The sequence below is a fragment of the Cebus imitator genome, unplaced genomic scaffold, assembly GCF_001604975.1.
Source record: "Cebus imitator isolate Cc_AM_T3 unplaced genomic scaffold, Cebus_imitator-1.0 Scaffold281, whole genome shotgun sequence".
Lineage (NCBI taxonomy): Eukaryota > Metazoa > Chordata > Mammalia > Primates > Cebidae > Cebus > Cebus imitator.
This window is the reverse complement of record NW_016107596.1, coordinates 1458116-1473860: the sequence shown is the minus strand read 5'-3', so window position 1 is coordinate 1473860 and position 15745 is coordinate 1458116. Positions and strand designations below refer to the sequence as shown.

At 39.0% G+C, this 15745-nt stretch overlaps 1 protein-coding gene across 5 annotated transcripts in view; it reads left to right on the top strand.

Moving 5' to 3' along the window:
• ATG7 (autophagy related 7) overlaps positions 1 to 15745 on the top strand; it is a 272173-nt gene that overhangs the window by 131855 nt on the left and 124573 nt on the right. For all 5 annotated transcript variants that reach the window (XM_037728839.1, XM_037728838.1, XM_037728835.1 and 2 more), the window contains one exon: positions 13840 to 13962. In XM_037728839.1, the coding sequence (XP_037584767.1) occupies positions 13840 to 13962 (123 nt within the window). The remainder of the gene's footprint in view (positions 1 to 13839; positions 13963 to 15745) is intronic.

Genomic DNA, 15745 nt, shown 5'->3' with positions numbered 1-15745 from the left:
GTTAGGAGATTTTTGGTTACTGATTCAGTCTCCTTATTGGTTATAGATCTATTCAGATTTTCCATTTCTTTGTGATTACATTCTGATGGGTTTTGTGTTTCTAGGAATTTGTCTGTTTCATCTAGGTTATGGTATTATGTCTGTAATTTCAAATTCCACTTGTTCATTCCTAGTATACTAGAAAATAATTGAGGGTTCTCCCTCTCTCTTTCTCTCTCTCTCTCTGTCTCTTTCCCCCCCGCCGTATTCCCCGCCCTCTTTTTTCTCTCTCTCTCTTTCACAGAGTCTAGCTTTTGTCACCCAGGCTGGAGTGCAGTGGAACCATCTCAGCTCTCTGTAACCTCCGCCTCCTCAAGTTATTCTCCTGCCTCAGCCTCCTCAGTAGCTGGGATTACAGTTGCACACCACCATGCCCAGCTAATTTTTATTTTTAGTAGAGATGGAGTTTCCCCATGTTGACCAGCCTGGTATTGGAGTTCTGACTTCAGGTGATCTGCCTGCCTTGGACTCCCAAAGTGCTGGATTACAGGCATGAGCCACTGTGACCACCCTAGTTTTACATATTAACTAAGTATCTTGCAACCTATGTGTCCTGCAGTGTTATGATTATGTATTAGTTCCAACAGTGTTTTTATTGATTTGGATTTTCTACATGGGGAGTCGTGTCATCTACAAACAGTTTTATTTCTTCCTTCCCAGTCAGAATACCCTTTATATCCTTTTCTTGTCTTATTTCATTAGCTAGGCCTTCCATTAGAATGTTGAAAAGGACTGGTATAAGGAGATTTTCTTGCCTTGTTCCTGTTTTCTTGCCTTCCTGGAGAAACTTATGATTTTTCATTATTAAATTCTTAGATATAGAGATTTTGTGGATATTCTTCAGCAAGTTGAAGTTCCCCTTTATTCCTAGTTTACTGAGTTTTTGTCATAAATGACTGTTCAATTTTTTTTAATGTTTTTTCCGCGCCTATTGATATGATCATGTAATTTTCTTCTTTTGCCTATGGAGGTGATGGTTTATACTGATTTTCAAATGTTGAACCAGCCTGGTGCACCTGGGATAAATCCTACATGATTATGGTGTTTAATTATTTTTATGTATAGTCATGTGTTGCTTAACAGGGATACATTCTGAGAAATGTGTTGATTTTATTGTTGTATGAATATCATAGAGTGTTCTTACACCAACCGTGACAGCATAGGCTACTGCTGTAGAATAGACTATGGTATAGCCTATTGCTCCTAGGCTACAAGCCTATACAGTATGTAACTCTAATGAACATTGTAGACAGTTATAATATGATGGAAAGTATTTGTGTCTCTAAACATATCTCAATATAGAAAAAGTACTGTAAAAGTATGGTATAAACGATGTTTTAAAAATGGTACATCTGTGCAAAATACTTAAATGGAATTTGTAGGACTGGAATTTGCTCTGGATGAGTCAGTAAGTGAGTAGTGAGTGAATATGAAGGTCTAGGACATTTTGTATACCACTGTAGCCTTGATAAACAACACTAAATTTATTTAAAAACTTAACAATGTTACCTTTAGCTTACTGTAACCTTGTTCACTTTATAAATGTTTTAATTAAAAACATTTTTTACTCTTTTGTAATAACACCTAGCTTGAAACATGAACGCATTGTATGGCCATACAAAAACATTGCTGCTTTATAATCCATATCCTATATACTTTTTCCTTTAAAAATTTGTTTTATTAAACTTTTCCATTAAAAACGAAGACACAACATACGCATTAGCCTAGGCCTACACAGGGTCAGGATCATCAGTATCACTGCCTTCCACATGTACATCTTGACCTGCTGGAAGGTCTTTAGGGGCAATAACATGCATAGAGCTGTCATCTCTTAGGATAGCAATGCCTTCTTCAGGATTGCAGTTAACTTTTTAAAAATAACTAGAAGGATTACACTTTGCTAAAATAATGCTAACATGTACAGTAAATTGATAACTTAGTTATCATTATCAGTAGTATGTACTATGGATATTTGTACCTGGTATACGTTTATACTACAGGTGGCACGGCAGTTTATTTCCACCAGCATCACCACAAACATGGAAGTAATGCGTTACACTATGACATTGTGAGGCTACGACTTCACTAGGCATTATAATGTACGGGACCACTATTGTATATGCAGTTCTTCCTTGACTGAAATGTCATGTGGTGCATGACTATATCATTGGATTCTATTTGCTAATATTTTAAAGATTTTTTCACCTATGATCATGAGATATATTGGTCTGTAGTTTTTTAGTAATGTCTTTATCTGGCTTTGGTATTAGGGTGATGCTGGCCTTGAAGAATGAATTAGGAAGCATTCCCTTTGCTTCTGTCTTCTGAAAGAGATTGCAGAGGATTGGTATATCTTGAGTGTTTGGCAGAATTCCCTCAGTGAGCCCATCTGGGCCTGGTGCTTTCTATTTGGGAAGGTTATTAATTATTGATTCAACTTATTTTATAGAAATAGGCCTGTTTAGAATTTCCATTTTTTCTTATTTGAGTTTTGGTGGATTCTATCTTTAAATAATGGGTTCAGTTCATTTAGTACATCAAATTTCGAGATATGGAGTTGTTGATAGTATTTTTTTTTATTATCCTTTTCATCAGTACAGATCCCATAGACATGAAAAGGATAATAAAGGAATGCTACCACTACAAAGCGACTCTCTTGTATCTTAGTCTATTTGGAGGCTTATCATTTTACCTTGTCAAAGAACTAGCTTTTGGTTGTATTGATTTTGTTTGTTTCTCCATTGGTTTTCAGTTCCATTGACTTATGCTCTTGTTTTTATTATCTCTTTTCTTCTGCTTCCCATGGATTTAATTTGCTGCTCTTTGTCTAGTTACCTAAGGTGTAAGATCAGATTATTGATGTTAGGTCTTTCTTCTTTTCTAATATATTATTTCAGTGATATAAATTTCTAAGCACTGCTTTCTCTGCATCCCATGAATTTTGATACATTGTGTTTTCATATCTATTTAATTCAAATATTTTAAATTTCTCTTGAGATTTTTTTATTCATGTTATTGTTTAAACTTAACATATACTGGGACATGCCAGTTATCTTTCCGTTGTCAATTTATGGGTTCCACTGTGATCTGAGCACAGACGCTGTATGATTTCTATTCTTTTAAATTTGTTAAAGTATGTTTTATGACCCAGAATGTTCTACCTTGGTCAGTGTTGCATGTGAGTGTGAGAAGAATGTGTATTCTGTGGTTGTTGGATGAAATACCTTATAGAGGTGAATTGTATCCAGTTGATTAATAGTGTTTTGAGTTAGTGTGTCCTTTTTAACCTTCTGTCTGCTGGATCTTTCTAATTCTGATAGAGCAATGTTGAAGTCTACAGCTATAAAAGTAGATTCATCTATTTCTTCTTGCTATACTATTAGTTTTTGCCTCATGTATTTGCTGCACTGTTAAGTACATGCACAATAAGAACTGTGTCTTACTGGAAAATTGAGCCCTTTATTATTATGTGATACCGTTCTTTATCTAGTAACGTCACTTGGCTTTGAAGTCTATTCTATCTGAAATTAATGCAGATTCTTCTACTTTCTTTTGCTTAGTGTTAGCATGGCATATTATTCTGCATCTACTTCTAATGTATAAATGTCTTTATTTAAATTGGTTTTCTTTTAGATATCATATAGTTGGGTCTTACTTTTTGTTCCATTATGATAATCTGTCTTTTAATTGGTACATTCAGATCACTGATGTTCAAACTGATTATTGATATAATTGGATTAATATCTACCACATTTGTAACTATTTTCCATTTGTCACCTTTGTTCTTTGTTGCTATATTTGTCTTCTACTCTTTTTTTCTTACCTTTTGTGGTTTGAGCATTTTAAAAATCTTAACTTTTAATTGAACATTTAAAAAATCTTTACTTTTTTATGTATTTTTAAGACGGGATCTCATTCTGTTGCCCAGGCTGGGGTGCAGTGGTGCCATTTCAGCTCACTGCAGCCTCAACCTCCCAGGCGTAAGCCATCCTCCCATCTCAGTCTCCCAAGTAGCTGGGACTACCGGCATGTGTCACCACACCTGGCTAATTTTTTTTATTTTTTGAGATGGAGTCTGACTCTTTCGCCAGGCTGGAGTACAGTGGTGTGATCTTGGCTCACTGCAACCTCCGCCTCCTGAGTTGAAGCGATTCTCCTGCCTCAGCCTCCTGAGTAGCTGGGACTACAGGTGCCTGCCACCATGCCCAGCTAATTTTATTTTTAGTAAAGATGGGGTTTCACCACATTGGGCAGGATGGTGTTGATCTCTTGACTTTGTGATACACACACCTCAGCCTCCCAAAGTGCTGGGATTACAGGCGTGAGCCACCATGCTTGGCCACTAATTATTTTTATATCTTATAGAGACCAGATCTCAATATGTTGCCCAGGCTGGCCTCGAATTCCTGGACTCAAGTGATCCTCCTGCCTCAGTCTCCCAAAGTGTTGGGATTATAGGTGTGAGCCACTGTCCCCAACTAACATATTTCAGTGTGGTTTCTTTTTCCCTCCCTTTGCCAGAAGCAAAAAGAGATTTTTCTCTAACATTAACTGAGACAACCTGGTTGAGCTCCTGGAAGTAAAACTCACAAAAGCATGGGGGCCTCCCTCTAACTAGGTCCCCCTGGAGTTTTAATTTGTATCACTGGGACTTGTCCACACCTAGCAATTTGTTAGCTACAGTTTGTTTTTCTGCCCCCTCCCAGTTTCTGTGGAAGTTTCTGCTCCAGTCTGTTGTGATTCTCTGTATCCACCTGTCGTGTCTCTCCAGTTCTGGGAGCAGTGGTGTATTAGTCCATTTTCACACTGCTATCAAGAATTACCTGAAACAGGGTAATTGATAAAGAAAAGAAGTTTAGGCCGGGCGCGGTGGCTCAAGCCTGTAATCCCAGCACTGTGGGAGGCCGAGGCGGGTGGATCACGAGGTCAAGAGATCGAGACCATCCTGGTCAACATGGTGAAACCCCGTCTCTACTAAAAATACAAAAAATTATCTGGGCGTGGTGGCGCATGCCTGTAATCCCAGCGACTCAGGAGGCTGAGGCAGGAGAATTGCCTGAACCCGGGAGGCGGAGGTTGCGGTGAGCCGAGATCGCGCCATTGCACTCCAGCCTGGGTAACAAGAGCGAAACTCCGTCTCAAAAAAAAAAAAAAAAAAAAAAAAAAGAAGTTTAATTTACTCACACAGTTCCATGTTGCTGGGGAGGCCTCAGGAAACTTACAGTTATGGTAGAAGGGGAAGCAAGGCACGTCTTACATGGTGGCAGCAGAGAGACCCCAAAGGGAGATGTGCCACTTTTAAACCATCAGATCTTATGAGAACTCATTATCATAAGAACACCATGAAAAACTGCCTCCATGATCAAGTCACTGCCCACCAGATCCCTCTCCTGACATGTGGGGATTATAATTTGAGATGAGATTTAGGTGGACACACAGAGCCAAACGATATCAAGTGGTTTCTCCTGTGACCTCACCAAACTTTTTCAGAAATATGTGCACATGTATTTTTTTTCTTTTTTTTGAGACAGAGTCTCACTGTATTACCCAGGCTGGAGTGCAATGACATGATCTTGGCTCACTGCAACCTCTGCCTCCTGGGTTCAAGTGATTCTCCTGCCTCAGCATCCTGAATAGCTGAGATTACAGGCACCTACCATCATGGCCAGCTAATTTTTGTATTTTTGGTAGAGACAGGGTTTCACCAGGTTGGCCAGGCTGGTCTCAAACTCCTGACTTCAGATGATCCACCCACTTCGGCCTTCCAAAGTACTGAGATTACATGCATAAGCCACCATGCCCAGCCGTGTATTTTTAAAATTGTCAGGAGCACATAAGTATAATGTTAAACAAGAGATTAATAGAAACTGCATGTTTCCTCCCTTGTTTGAAAATACATTAGCAATTGGTTTTAGATGGAGTCATTGTTTAAGAATAATAGACAAACAGGCTGGGCACTGTGGCAGGGAACTTCAGGAGGCCAAGGTAGGTGGATCGCTTGAGGCCAGGAGTTCGAGACCAGCCTAGGCACTATGAGAAAAACCCTATCTCTACTAACAATACAAAAATGAACCAGGTATGTTGGAGCACGCCTGTAATCCCAGCTTCTGGCTTGGCTGAGGCAGGAGAATTGTTCGAACCCAGACGGCAGAGGCTGCAGTGAGCCAACATCATGCCACTGCACTGCAGCCTGGGTGACAGAGTAAAACTCTGTCTCAAAAATAAATAAATTAAACCCTGTGAATCCATTTTGCGTTTCAGGAATTGAAAAATCATTATATGGTGGTGTTAGGAGAAAGGCATTTTCTACAGAGTCACCCAAAATTGGAAGGGTGTGGGGGGCTGAAATGCCTAGGCAGAAATGATGGGTTTGATGTAGTAAAGAGTAAGGAGTCACCAAGGTGTCTTAGCAAGAGGATACTCTTAACAAATCATGTTTTAAGGAGAGATTCTGACACCTGTGTCTGGAGTATGTGTTCATAGAGAAAACCTAGCCTCATAAAACAAGCAAGAGAAATCATAGATTATGAAAGGATCTTTCTACTAAAAGAATCATTATTATTTCTCTATTTTGCTAACTCTCTCAGTATCTTAAGAATATTCACAGCCTTCCAAGATATAATATGTACCCTTCTCAGGATTGTGCATAGGCAGTTCACTTAAGAACTGGGCTATGTTTCATGCAGACTCACAGGTTCTTGTTCAAATTCATTGTAATAGCATCTTTTCATTTTCTTCCTTTTCTTTTTTGGATAGTTTTAAATGCATTTTCCTTTTTAAGAAGGCTAGGATGTTTGGGCGGAGGGGATCCTCATACTTTTTATAAGCCACTTATTCTCATAACACAGATTAACTTCACAGCACATAAAAAGAACACTGGAGAACCCTTGCATGATTAAATATGCCCTAGAGGATTAAGTTTTTCCACATGTTTTTAAGCCAGTGCTATTAATAATGTTCCAGCATAAACTTTCTATACATCCTCATTATGCTGGAGGCCTTTTTTTTTTCATTCTGCCCTTGCTGTTAGTTTTTCCACGGTCAGATTTGTAGCACTACAAAATTATCTGTGGAAATGTACCATCTGAATGTTTAACTCAAGTCCAACAAAGTATCATGTCTGGGATTGTTCCAGTTTTTGTTCAAAGATGTTGTCAGTTTTTCAAACTTAATTCTTCTTTTGTCTTACTGGAAATCTGGCAGAAGGTAGCTATTTACAGGCATGTCTTAGAGATATCGTGGGGTTTGTTCCAGACCACCACAATAAAGCTAATATTGCAGTAAAGCAAGTCTCACAATTTCTTTGGTTTCTCAGTGCATATAAAAGTTGTATTTATACTATACTGTAGTCTATTAAGCATGCAATAGCATTATATCTAAAAATACATACACACCTTTAGTGTATTACAAAATACTTTTGCTAAAAAATGATAATAATTACTGAGCTTTCAGCAAGTTGTAATATTTTTGCTAGTGGGGGTTCTTGCATTGATATTGATGGCTGCTGCGTGATCAGGGTGGCAGTTAATAAAGGTTGGGGTGGCTGTGGCAATTTCTTAGAAGAAGCCAAGTTTGTTGCAGCAGTTGGCCTTTCTTTTCAGAAAAGATTTCTCTGTAGCATGTAGTGCTATTTGATAGCATTTTATCCACAGTAGAACTTCTTTCAAAATTGGAGTCGTCCTCTCAAACCCTGCTGCCATTTTATCAACATGATGTTGTAAATCCTTAGTTGTCTTTTCAACAGTGTTCACAGCATCTTCATCAGGAATAGATTCCATCTTAAGAAACCATTCTTTGCTTACCTGTAAGAATCAATTCCTCATCTGTTCAAGTTTGATCCTGAGATTGCAGCAATTCAGTCACATTGTCAGACTCCACTTCCACTTCTCTTGCTGTTTTCACCACATCTGCACTGACTTCCTCTTGAACCCCTCAAAGTCATCCATGAGGGTTGGAATCAACTTTCATACTCCTTTTGATGTTGCTATTTTGATCTCCTCCCATGAATCACAAGTGTTCCTGCTGGTATCTTGAATGGTGAATCCTTTCCAGAAAGTTTTCAATTTACTTAACTCAGATCCATCAGAGAAACTACTATGTATGGCAGCTATTGCCTTATTAAATGTATTTTTTTAAATAGCAAGACTTGAAAGTCTAAATTACTCCTTGGCTCATGGGCAACAGAATGGATATTATCTTAGCAGGCATGAAAACAGCATTCATCTCTTTGTGCACCTCCAGAGCTCCTGAGTGACCAGGTACATTGGCAGTGAGCAGTTATATTTTGAAAGGAATCTTTTTTTTTTTTTCTTTTTTCTCTTTGCAGTAGGTCTCAACAGTGGGCTTAAAATACTCAGTAAACCATGATGTAAACAGATGTGCTGTTACCCAGGTTTTGTTGTTTCAGTTATAGAGCACAGGCACAGAAGATTTAGCATAATTTTTAAGGGCCCTAGGATTTTTGAATGGTCAGCAAGCATTGACTTAAAGTCACCGGCTGTCTTGGCCTCTACCAAGAGAGTCAGCCTATTTTTTTTTTTTTTTTTTTAAGCTTTAAAGCCAGGCATTGACTTCTCCTCTGTAGATACGAAAGTCCTAGGTGGCATCTTCGTCCACTAGAAGGCAGTTTCATTTACATTAAAAATCTGTTGTTTAGCCACATTTCTCAATTTTCTGAGCTAGATCTCATAATAACGTGCTGCAGCTTCTACATCAGTATTTCCTCCTTCGCCTCACCTCTTTTTTGAAATGGAGTCTTGCTCCGTCACCCAGGCTGCAGTGCAGTGGTGCAATCTCAGCTCATGGCAACCTCCGCCTCCCAGATTCAAGAGATTCTTCTGCCTCAGCCTCCTGAGTAGCTGGGATTATAGGTGTGTGCCACCACTCCAGGCTAATGTTCATATTTTTAGTAGAGATGGGGTTTCACCATGTTGGTCAGGCTGGTCTCGATCTTGACCTCATGGTCTGCCCACCTTGGCCTCCCAAAGTGCTAAGATTACAGGTGTGAGGCATCTCACTTTTATGTTACAGAGACAGCTTCTTTCCTTAAACCTCACTGGCCAACTTCTGGCCTCCAACTGTACTTTTGTAGCCTCCTTACCTCTCTCAGCCTTCATAGAAGTAAAGAGATTTTGAGCTTTACTCTGGATTAGGCTTTGGTTTAAGGGGATATTGTGGCTGGTATGATCTTCTAGACCACTAAAACTTTCTCCTATTGGTAATATGGCTCTTTTACTTTCTTAGTGTGTTTATTGGTGTGGCACTTGTAATTTCCTCCTGGAAGTTTTCCTTTGCATTAACAACTTGGCTGTTTGGTATAAGAGGTCCAGCTTTTGACATGCCTTCCTCACTAAGCTTAATCATTTCTAGCTTTTTTTTTTTTTTTTTTTGAGACAGTCTCACTCTGTTGCCCAGGCTGGAGTGCAGTGGTGCAATCTCAGCTCACTGCAACCTCTGCTTTCCAGGTTTAGCGATTCTCCTGCCTCAGCCTCTCAAGTAGCTGGAACTACAGGTGTCTGCCACCACACCCAGCTAATTTTTGTATTTTTACTACAAATGGGGTTTCACTATGTTGTCCAGGCTGATCTTGAACTTCTGACCTAAAGTGATCCACCCATCTTGGCCTTCCAAAGTGCTGGGATTACAGGCATGAGCCAATGTGTCTGGCCCATTTCTAGCTCTTGATTTAAAGTGAGAGATGTGTGACTCTTCCTTTCACTTAAACACTTTGAGGCCATTGTAATTGGCCTACTTTCAATACTGTTGGGTCTCAGGAAATAGGGAGGCCCGAGGACAGAGAGAGAGATGGAGAAATGGCCAGTTGGCGAATTGGTCAGAACACATCCAACATTTATCTACTAAGGTCACGATCTTATATAGGTGCAGTTTGTGGTGCCCCAAAACAATTATAATAGTAACATTGGAGATCACTGATCACCACAGATAAAATAATAGTGAAAAAATGTTTGAAATATTGTGAGAATGAACAAAATATGACACAGATGTAAAGTGAGCACATGCTGTTGGAAAAATGGTATTAATTCCTTTACTCAATGCAGGGTTGCCACAACTTTCAACTTTTTTTCAAGTGATCACTAAAGGCATAGTACTTACCATTTCCAAAAAAAAATATTTCAATGCACATTTTTTTCCTGACATAACGTCCTGGTTTATAAGGAATCTCATTATTAGTAATTGAGTTATTTATTAAATGCCTTTTTTCCCAGGCATTAGGTTGTCAAATTAATTTCCCATGGCTAATCAGCCTGGGCTTGACTCTACTTGCATAAAGGTCCTCCACTCCCCTAGCTCTCCAGGACTTGCAGTCTCTCCGATCCCATGAGCCTGCAGGTCTTTTCTTATCAGCCAGGACCCATTCTCACTCCCTTTGGTGGTGCTAACCAGCCCCTCAGTTTCTCTGACCTTAACCTTTTATCCTTATTCTGCCAGCCCCTTAGGTTAGATGAGTTCTTAATTTCTTTTCTCCCAAAATTTTTATTTTCTGTCCTGAGCAGAGGCATCAGATTGTTCCACATTGTTTAAATGTGCCAGCCAGCTTCTCTTCTTCCATTCCCTGCACAGCTCTCCCTGCACAACTAGGCCTCAAGGTCTCTACTCTTCTCAAGCCCTATAGCCCAGATCTTCTCGGGTCACACAGGACTTCCTGCCTGCCCTATCTAGACTCTAGAGCTCTCCTGTCCCCCCCTACCCCTCTTCAGTTTTCGCTGTTGTAGTTTCATTCATTCCTCCGTCCTCATTCCTGTCTCTAGGGGAGAGCTGCCCTTCCTTTCCAGTGCCAACCTCTTCATCAGTGCTTTAGAATTCTGCTTCAGCATTAAACAAAAACACAAACCAACTAAATTAAGATTTTAATATTTTTATACTAATATTTAAAAATGTTTAATTTTAATGTTAAATGTTTGGCTTTTAGAAATATTAAATATTTCATTTTAATAAATGTTTATTAACATTAAATAAAGGTGATCAGGTTGGGAGGATCACCTGACCAGAGGGTTGAAGCTGCAGTAAGCTGTGATTGTGCCACTGCACTCCAGCCTGGGTGACAGAGGGCGACTGTCTCAAAAAAAGAGAGGGGGAAAAAAAAACAACACTGTTTGCAGTAACAGAAGTTAGAAAGCACTACCCTTTAACAGAGAGCTGGTTAAATTATGGTATATTACCGGTGGCAATTAAATAATTTGTTTAATTTTAATAAATATTAACTAATTTTATTAAATATTAAACAACCTTATTTTAGTAAATATTGCATATTTAATTTTAATATTAAATAAGTAACACATGCACATGGTTTTAAAAATTGAAGTAGTATAAAAGAATCTACAGAGGCTACTGTTTGATTGATGCCAGTTTGTGTGTATGCATTCTGACAGAGATGTATTCTTCCATAGATGATACATGCATAAACAAGTATGTACGTACATACATTTCTTCCTCTTCCTGTGTCCTCCTTCCACTTTATTTGAACACAAATACTATCTATACATAGTCTGGATACTGGTTTTTAAATACATTTCTATGTTTTGGAAACCAATTTATATTAGTACTATAGAACTGCCTCATTCTTTTAGTGTACAAAATATGTCATTTTTTTTTTTCCCAAGACTATTACCCAGGATGGAGTGCAGTGACCTAATTATAACTCACTGCAGCCTCGACTTCCTGGGTTCAGGTGATCCTCCCATTTTAGCTTCCCAAGTAGCTGGAATTACAGGTGCACTCCACCTCGCCTGGCTGACTTTTTGTGTGTGTGTGGTGATGAGGTCTCACTCTGTTGTCCAGTTTGGTCTTGAACTCCTAAGCTTAAGTAATCCTCCTGCCTCGGCCGGATTATAGGTGTGAGCCACGAGCCTGGCCCAAACAGTGTTTCAGTGAGCATCCTTACAACATAAGTCTTTGTGCCCATATACAACTTTATTGGTATGAAGTCTTAGAAGTAGAATTGCTGAATTAAAGGGTGCCTGCATTTTCATCTTCTGAAAAGAGAAAAATTCTATCTATCTCTTGTGTTACAGATAGCATTTCAGTCCATTTATGCATTGTTGATTTCTTAATGTGTCTTTAGTGTCTGCTATCTTTTTAAAACATTCAACTCTTTATTTCTTGTGAGTTCTGAATTTCTGAGACATTTTGCTTCAGCGTTCTACAGTTCACAGTTCCCGTGATCACTGAATTCCTAAATGTGATACTCATTATTTGTTTCTAAGAACTCTTTACTGTTCTCATATTGTTCTCCTCCCAAGTGTACGGGCCTTTTATTTTTTGACTTTTTATTGAAGGATAACATATCCAAAAAAGCACACAAATCTTAAGCGTTCAACTTAATGAATTCTCAAAGTACACCTTATGTAACCAGTGCTTAGGTAAATAACTAAGTAATTACCAGCACCTTGGAATGTCCTTTGTGCACCTTACAGTCTCTCCAGGAATAGCCACTATCTTTACTTCTAACACCACAGATTCATGTTGCCTGTTTCATTTTAACTTTATATAATTGTAATTGTACATACTGTTTCTACCTTCTGTGTAACATTGTGTTTGAAGTTAGTTTGTTCTCACTGATATCCATTGCATGACTATACCACAATCCATGTGTTCATTCTACTGTTGGTCACCTCAGTGTTTCTAGTTCTGGGCTATCATGAATAGCACTGTTATGGAAACTTTTGTTTGTGTCTTCTGGTGCACATACATACACATTTTTGTTGGGTGTATATAAACAGAGTATAATTGCTGTATCATAGGGCATATATATATATATATATATTTAACTTCTAATGTGACAGTTTTGCACTTCCGTGAGAGTCCTGATTGTTCCACATCTTTGTCAGCACTTGGTATTTTCTTTTTCATTTTAGTCTTTTTGATAGGCACAAAGTAGTGTTTCATTGTGGTTTTACTTTTCATATCTCATTGTTGTTTTTGGAGATGATGTCTCTCTCTGTCACCCAGGCAGGAGTGCAGTGGCGGGATCTCAGCTCACTGCAACCTCCGCTTCCTGGGTTCAAGTGATTGTCCTGCCTCAGCCTCCCGAGTAGCTGGGATTACAGGTACACACCACCACACCCAGCTAATTTTTGTATTTTTAGTAGAGACGGGGTTTCACCATATTGGCCAGGATGGTCTTGATCTCCTGATCTCGTGATCTACCCACCTCGGCCTCCTAAAGTGCTGGGATTACAGGCTTGAGCCACCGCGGCCGGCCTCACTTTTCACATCCCTGAACCACTCATGCCATTGAGCACATTTTCATGTTTATTGGCCCGTTGGATATCCTCTTTTGTGAAGTACCTATTGAAATTTACTTTTCCATTTTAAAATTATTTTTAAAACATACATTTGACTAGCTGTTATGCCAGATTTTTGACAAAATCCTTTTGTCTCTCTCTTCCCATTTATCCTTTTAAACTTATTTTTGTGGCTTTTCTCTCACCTGTTCTTTTCTAACTAGTGAACTTTAGAGCCACTAACTAATCCTAACCCTTCTAGAATTTTTAGTGATTTGCATGAAACTTACTTTGAGAAAAAATTGGTACTCGAACTGGAAAATAATCTTACTGTCATTCTAAGAAGGGAAATGATTTGATAAATACTAACTTCTCCTAGTTTTTTGTCAGCTGGATTGCATTATTATCCCCATATTTAATTCTCATTTTAGTTGTATTTTTGACAAGAGCTTGTTAGAACTGAAAGTCTTTTAATTTGCATTTTAAGTCTGGAGCCTCCTTTTTAAAAATATAAAATGTTCTACATTTAATATATTTGTTTAAAATGTTTTTATAGGTTCTTGATCACTATGAACGAGAAGGATTTAATTTCCTAGCCAAGGTGTTTAATTCTTCACATTCATTCTTAGAAGACTTGACTGGTCTTACATTACTGCATCAAGAGACCCAAGCTGCCGAGGTAAGAACAAAACAAACTTTAACTAGTGAAGACCGACATGCTTAAAACTATTCGATATTCAGCATATGGAAAAGGAAGAAAGCAATTAATTTTAATTTTCGTAACTTAAAGCAAATATTACTAAATAAGTATGGTAGTTACCAGAGAACAAATAACCAGGAAGTGCTGGATACTGATGTGTGTAGGTTGCTGTCCATTTGGTGCCTAATGCACAGAATCACTGTGATGAAGTAAAGGCTGTAGATTTCCAGGTACCTCTTGTCCTTACTGAAGATCTGCATGTGTATGGTCATTGGAGAGAGTTGGCTTTAATGTCTGTCCATATATCAAAATGTAAGTTGGTGAAAACATTTGACTCCAGCTATGTACCTTAGAAAGAAGGTATTGGACTCTGGCCATGTTCTTCAGAAAGAACATGCCTGGCTTGTTTTTCATGATTTGATCAGTGTTCTTAGACCCTGAAGCACACCGTGAAATGGCTTCCCGAAACACAACCCAAGAGAGCTTTGCTTTGTTTCTCAGCTAGCGTATTTTGTAGATCTTAATTTCTGAGTCATCACATCATTTTTTTTTTTTTTGAGGTTGAATTTAAGAAATAAATTATCAGGTGGGCACAGTGGCTTACGCCTGTAATCCCAGCACTTTGGGAGGCCAAGGCAGGTGGATCACAAGATCAGGAGTTTGAGACCAGCCTGGCCTCAAACTCCTGACCTTGTGATAGTGAAACCCTGTCTCTACAAAAAAATAAAATAAAATAAAAACTTAGCTGGGTGTGGTGGTGGGTGCCTGTAATCCCAGCTCCTTGGGAGGCCGAGGCAGTTCAATCGCTTGAACCCAGGAGGTGGAGGTTGCAGTAAGCCGAGATCGCGCCACTCGGGTAACAGATCAGCCCGGGTAACAGTGCAAGACTCTGCTTGGGGAGGGATAATAAGAGAAAAGAAACTATCATTTTGTTTTGCTAAATGCTCGCTGTTAGAAAGAAGGAATACTGTTTATGGTGGTAGAGCTTTTTGGATCACTTGGCAAAATGTGTAATTCCTCAGAATTGATGAGTGAGAGTAAATCAACATCTTTTCCTGGGTGAAGAAGCTGTGAGGAGAAAGGTAGCTTATGTAGTGTTTTCACAAACTACATAAGGAAAACCTTGACTTCCTGTGTCCTGCCAGGGTAGTGCACTTGCCATTAGTCCTATTCAAGTTGCAATTCTTCTCACCAACTAAAGAGAAACATGTAAATTATTTCTAGTTAAGTAGCAAAACTCCCCTAGCCATCTGGTTAAATAATTGCATGGTTGCATAGATCTATAAACTCCTCCATAGGTTGTACATCCTCACCATTGCGGGAGGCCCAAGTTTTTGATGAATAGATGGCCAGGCCCAATACTGGACCAGCCAGTGATGAAAGTCCTGCTGTTTGGAGAGGTGGGGCTAGCACTGAGTATAGGAAAACCATGTGGAAATACCAAAGTCAAACCTCTGGGAACTTCGAGCAGGTTGTGAGATTTTCAAGTACACCAGGGAGGCAAGCTAGTACCTCTCTAGTGCTGGACTTAGAACTTAAGGCAGTCCTTTTTTAACTTGTTTTGGTGTCCCCTGGGCATTAAACAGATATAGGGGGTGACCATTTAATAGATTCAGAGTTTGTTTTGGCTGGGGGTAGAAAATTTTCTAAACCGAGGGAGTGATAATAGTTGCACAACTCTGTGAATATACTAAAAACCATTGAACTGCAGACTTTAAAAGGGTGTGTGTGTGTGTGTGTGTGTGTGTGTGTGTGTGTGTGT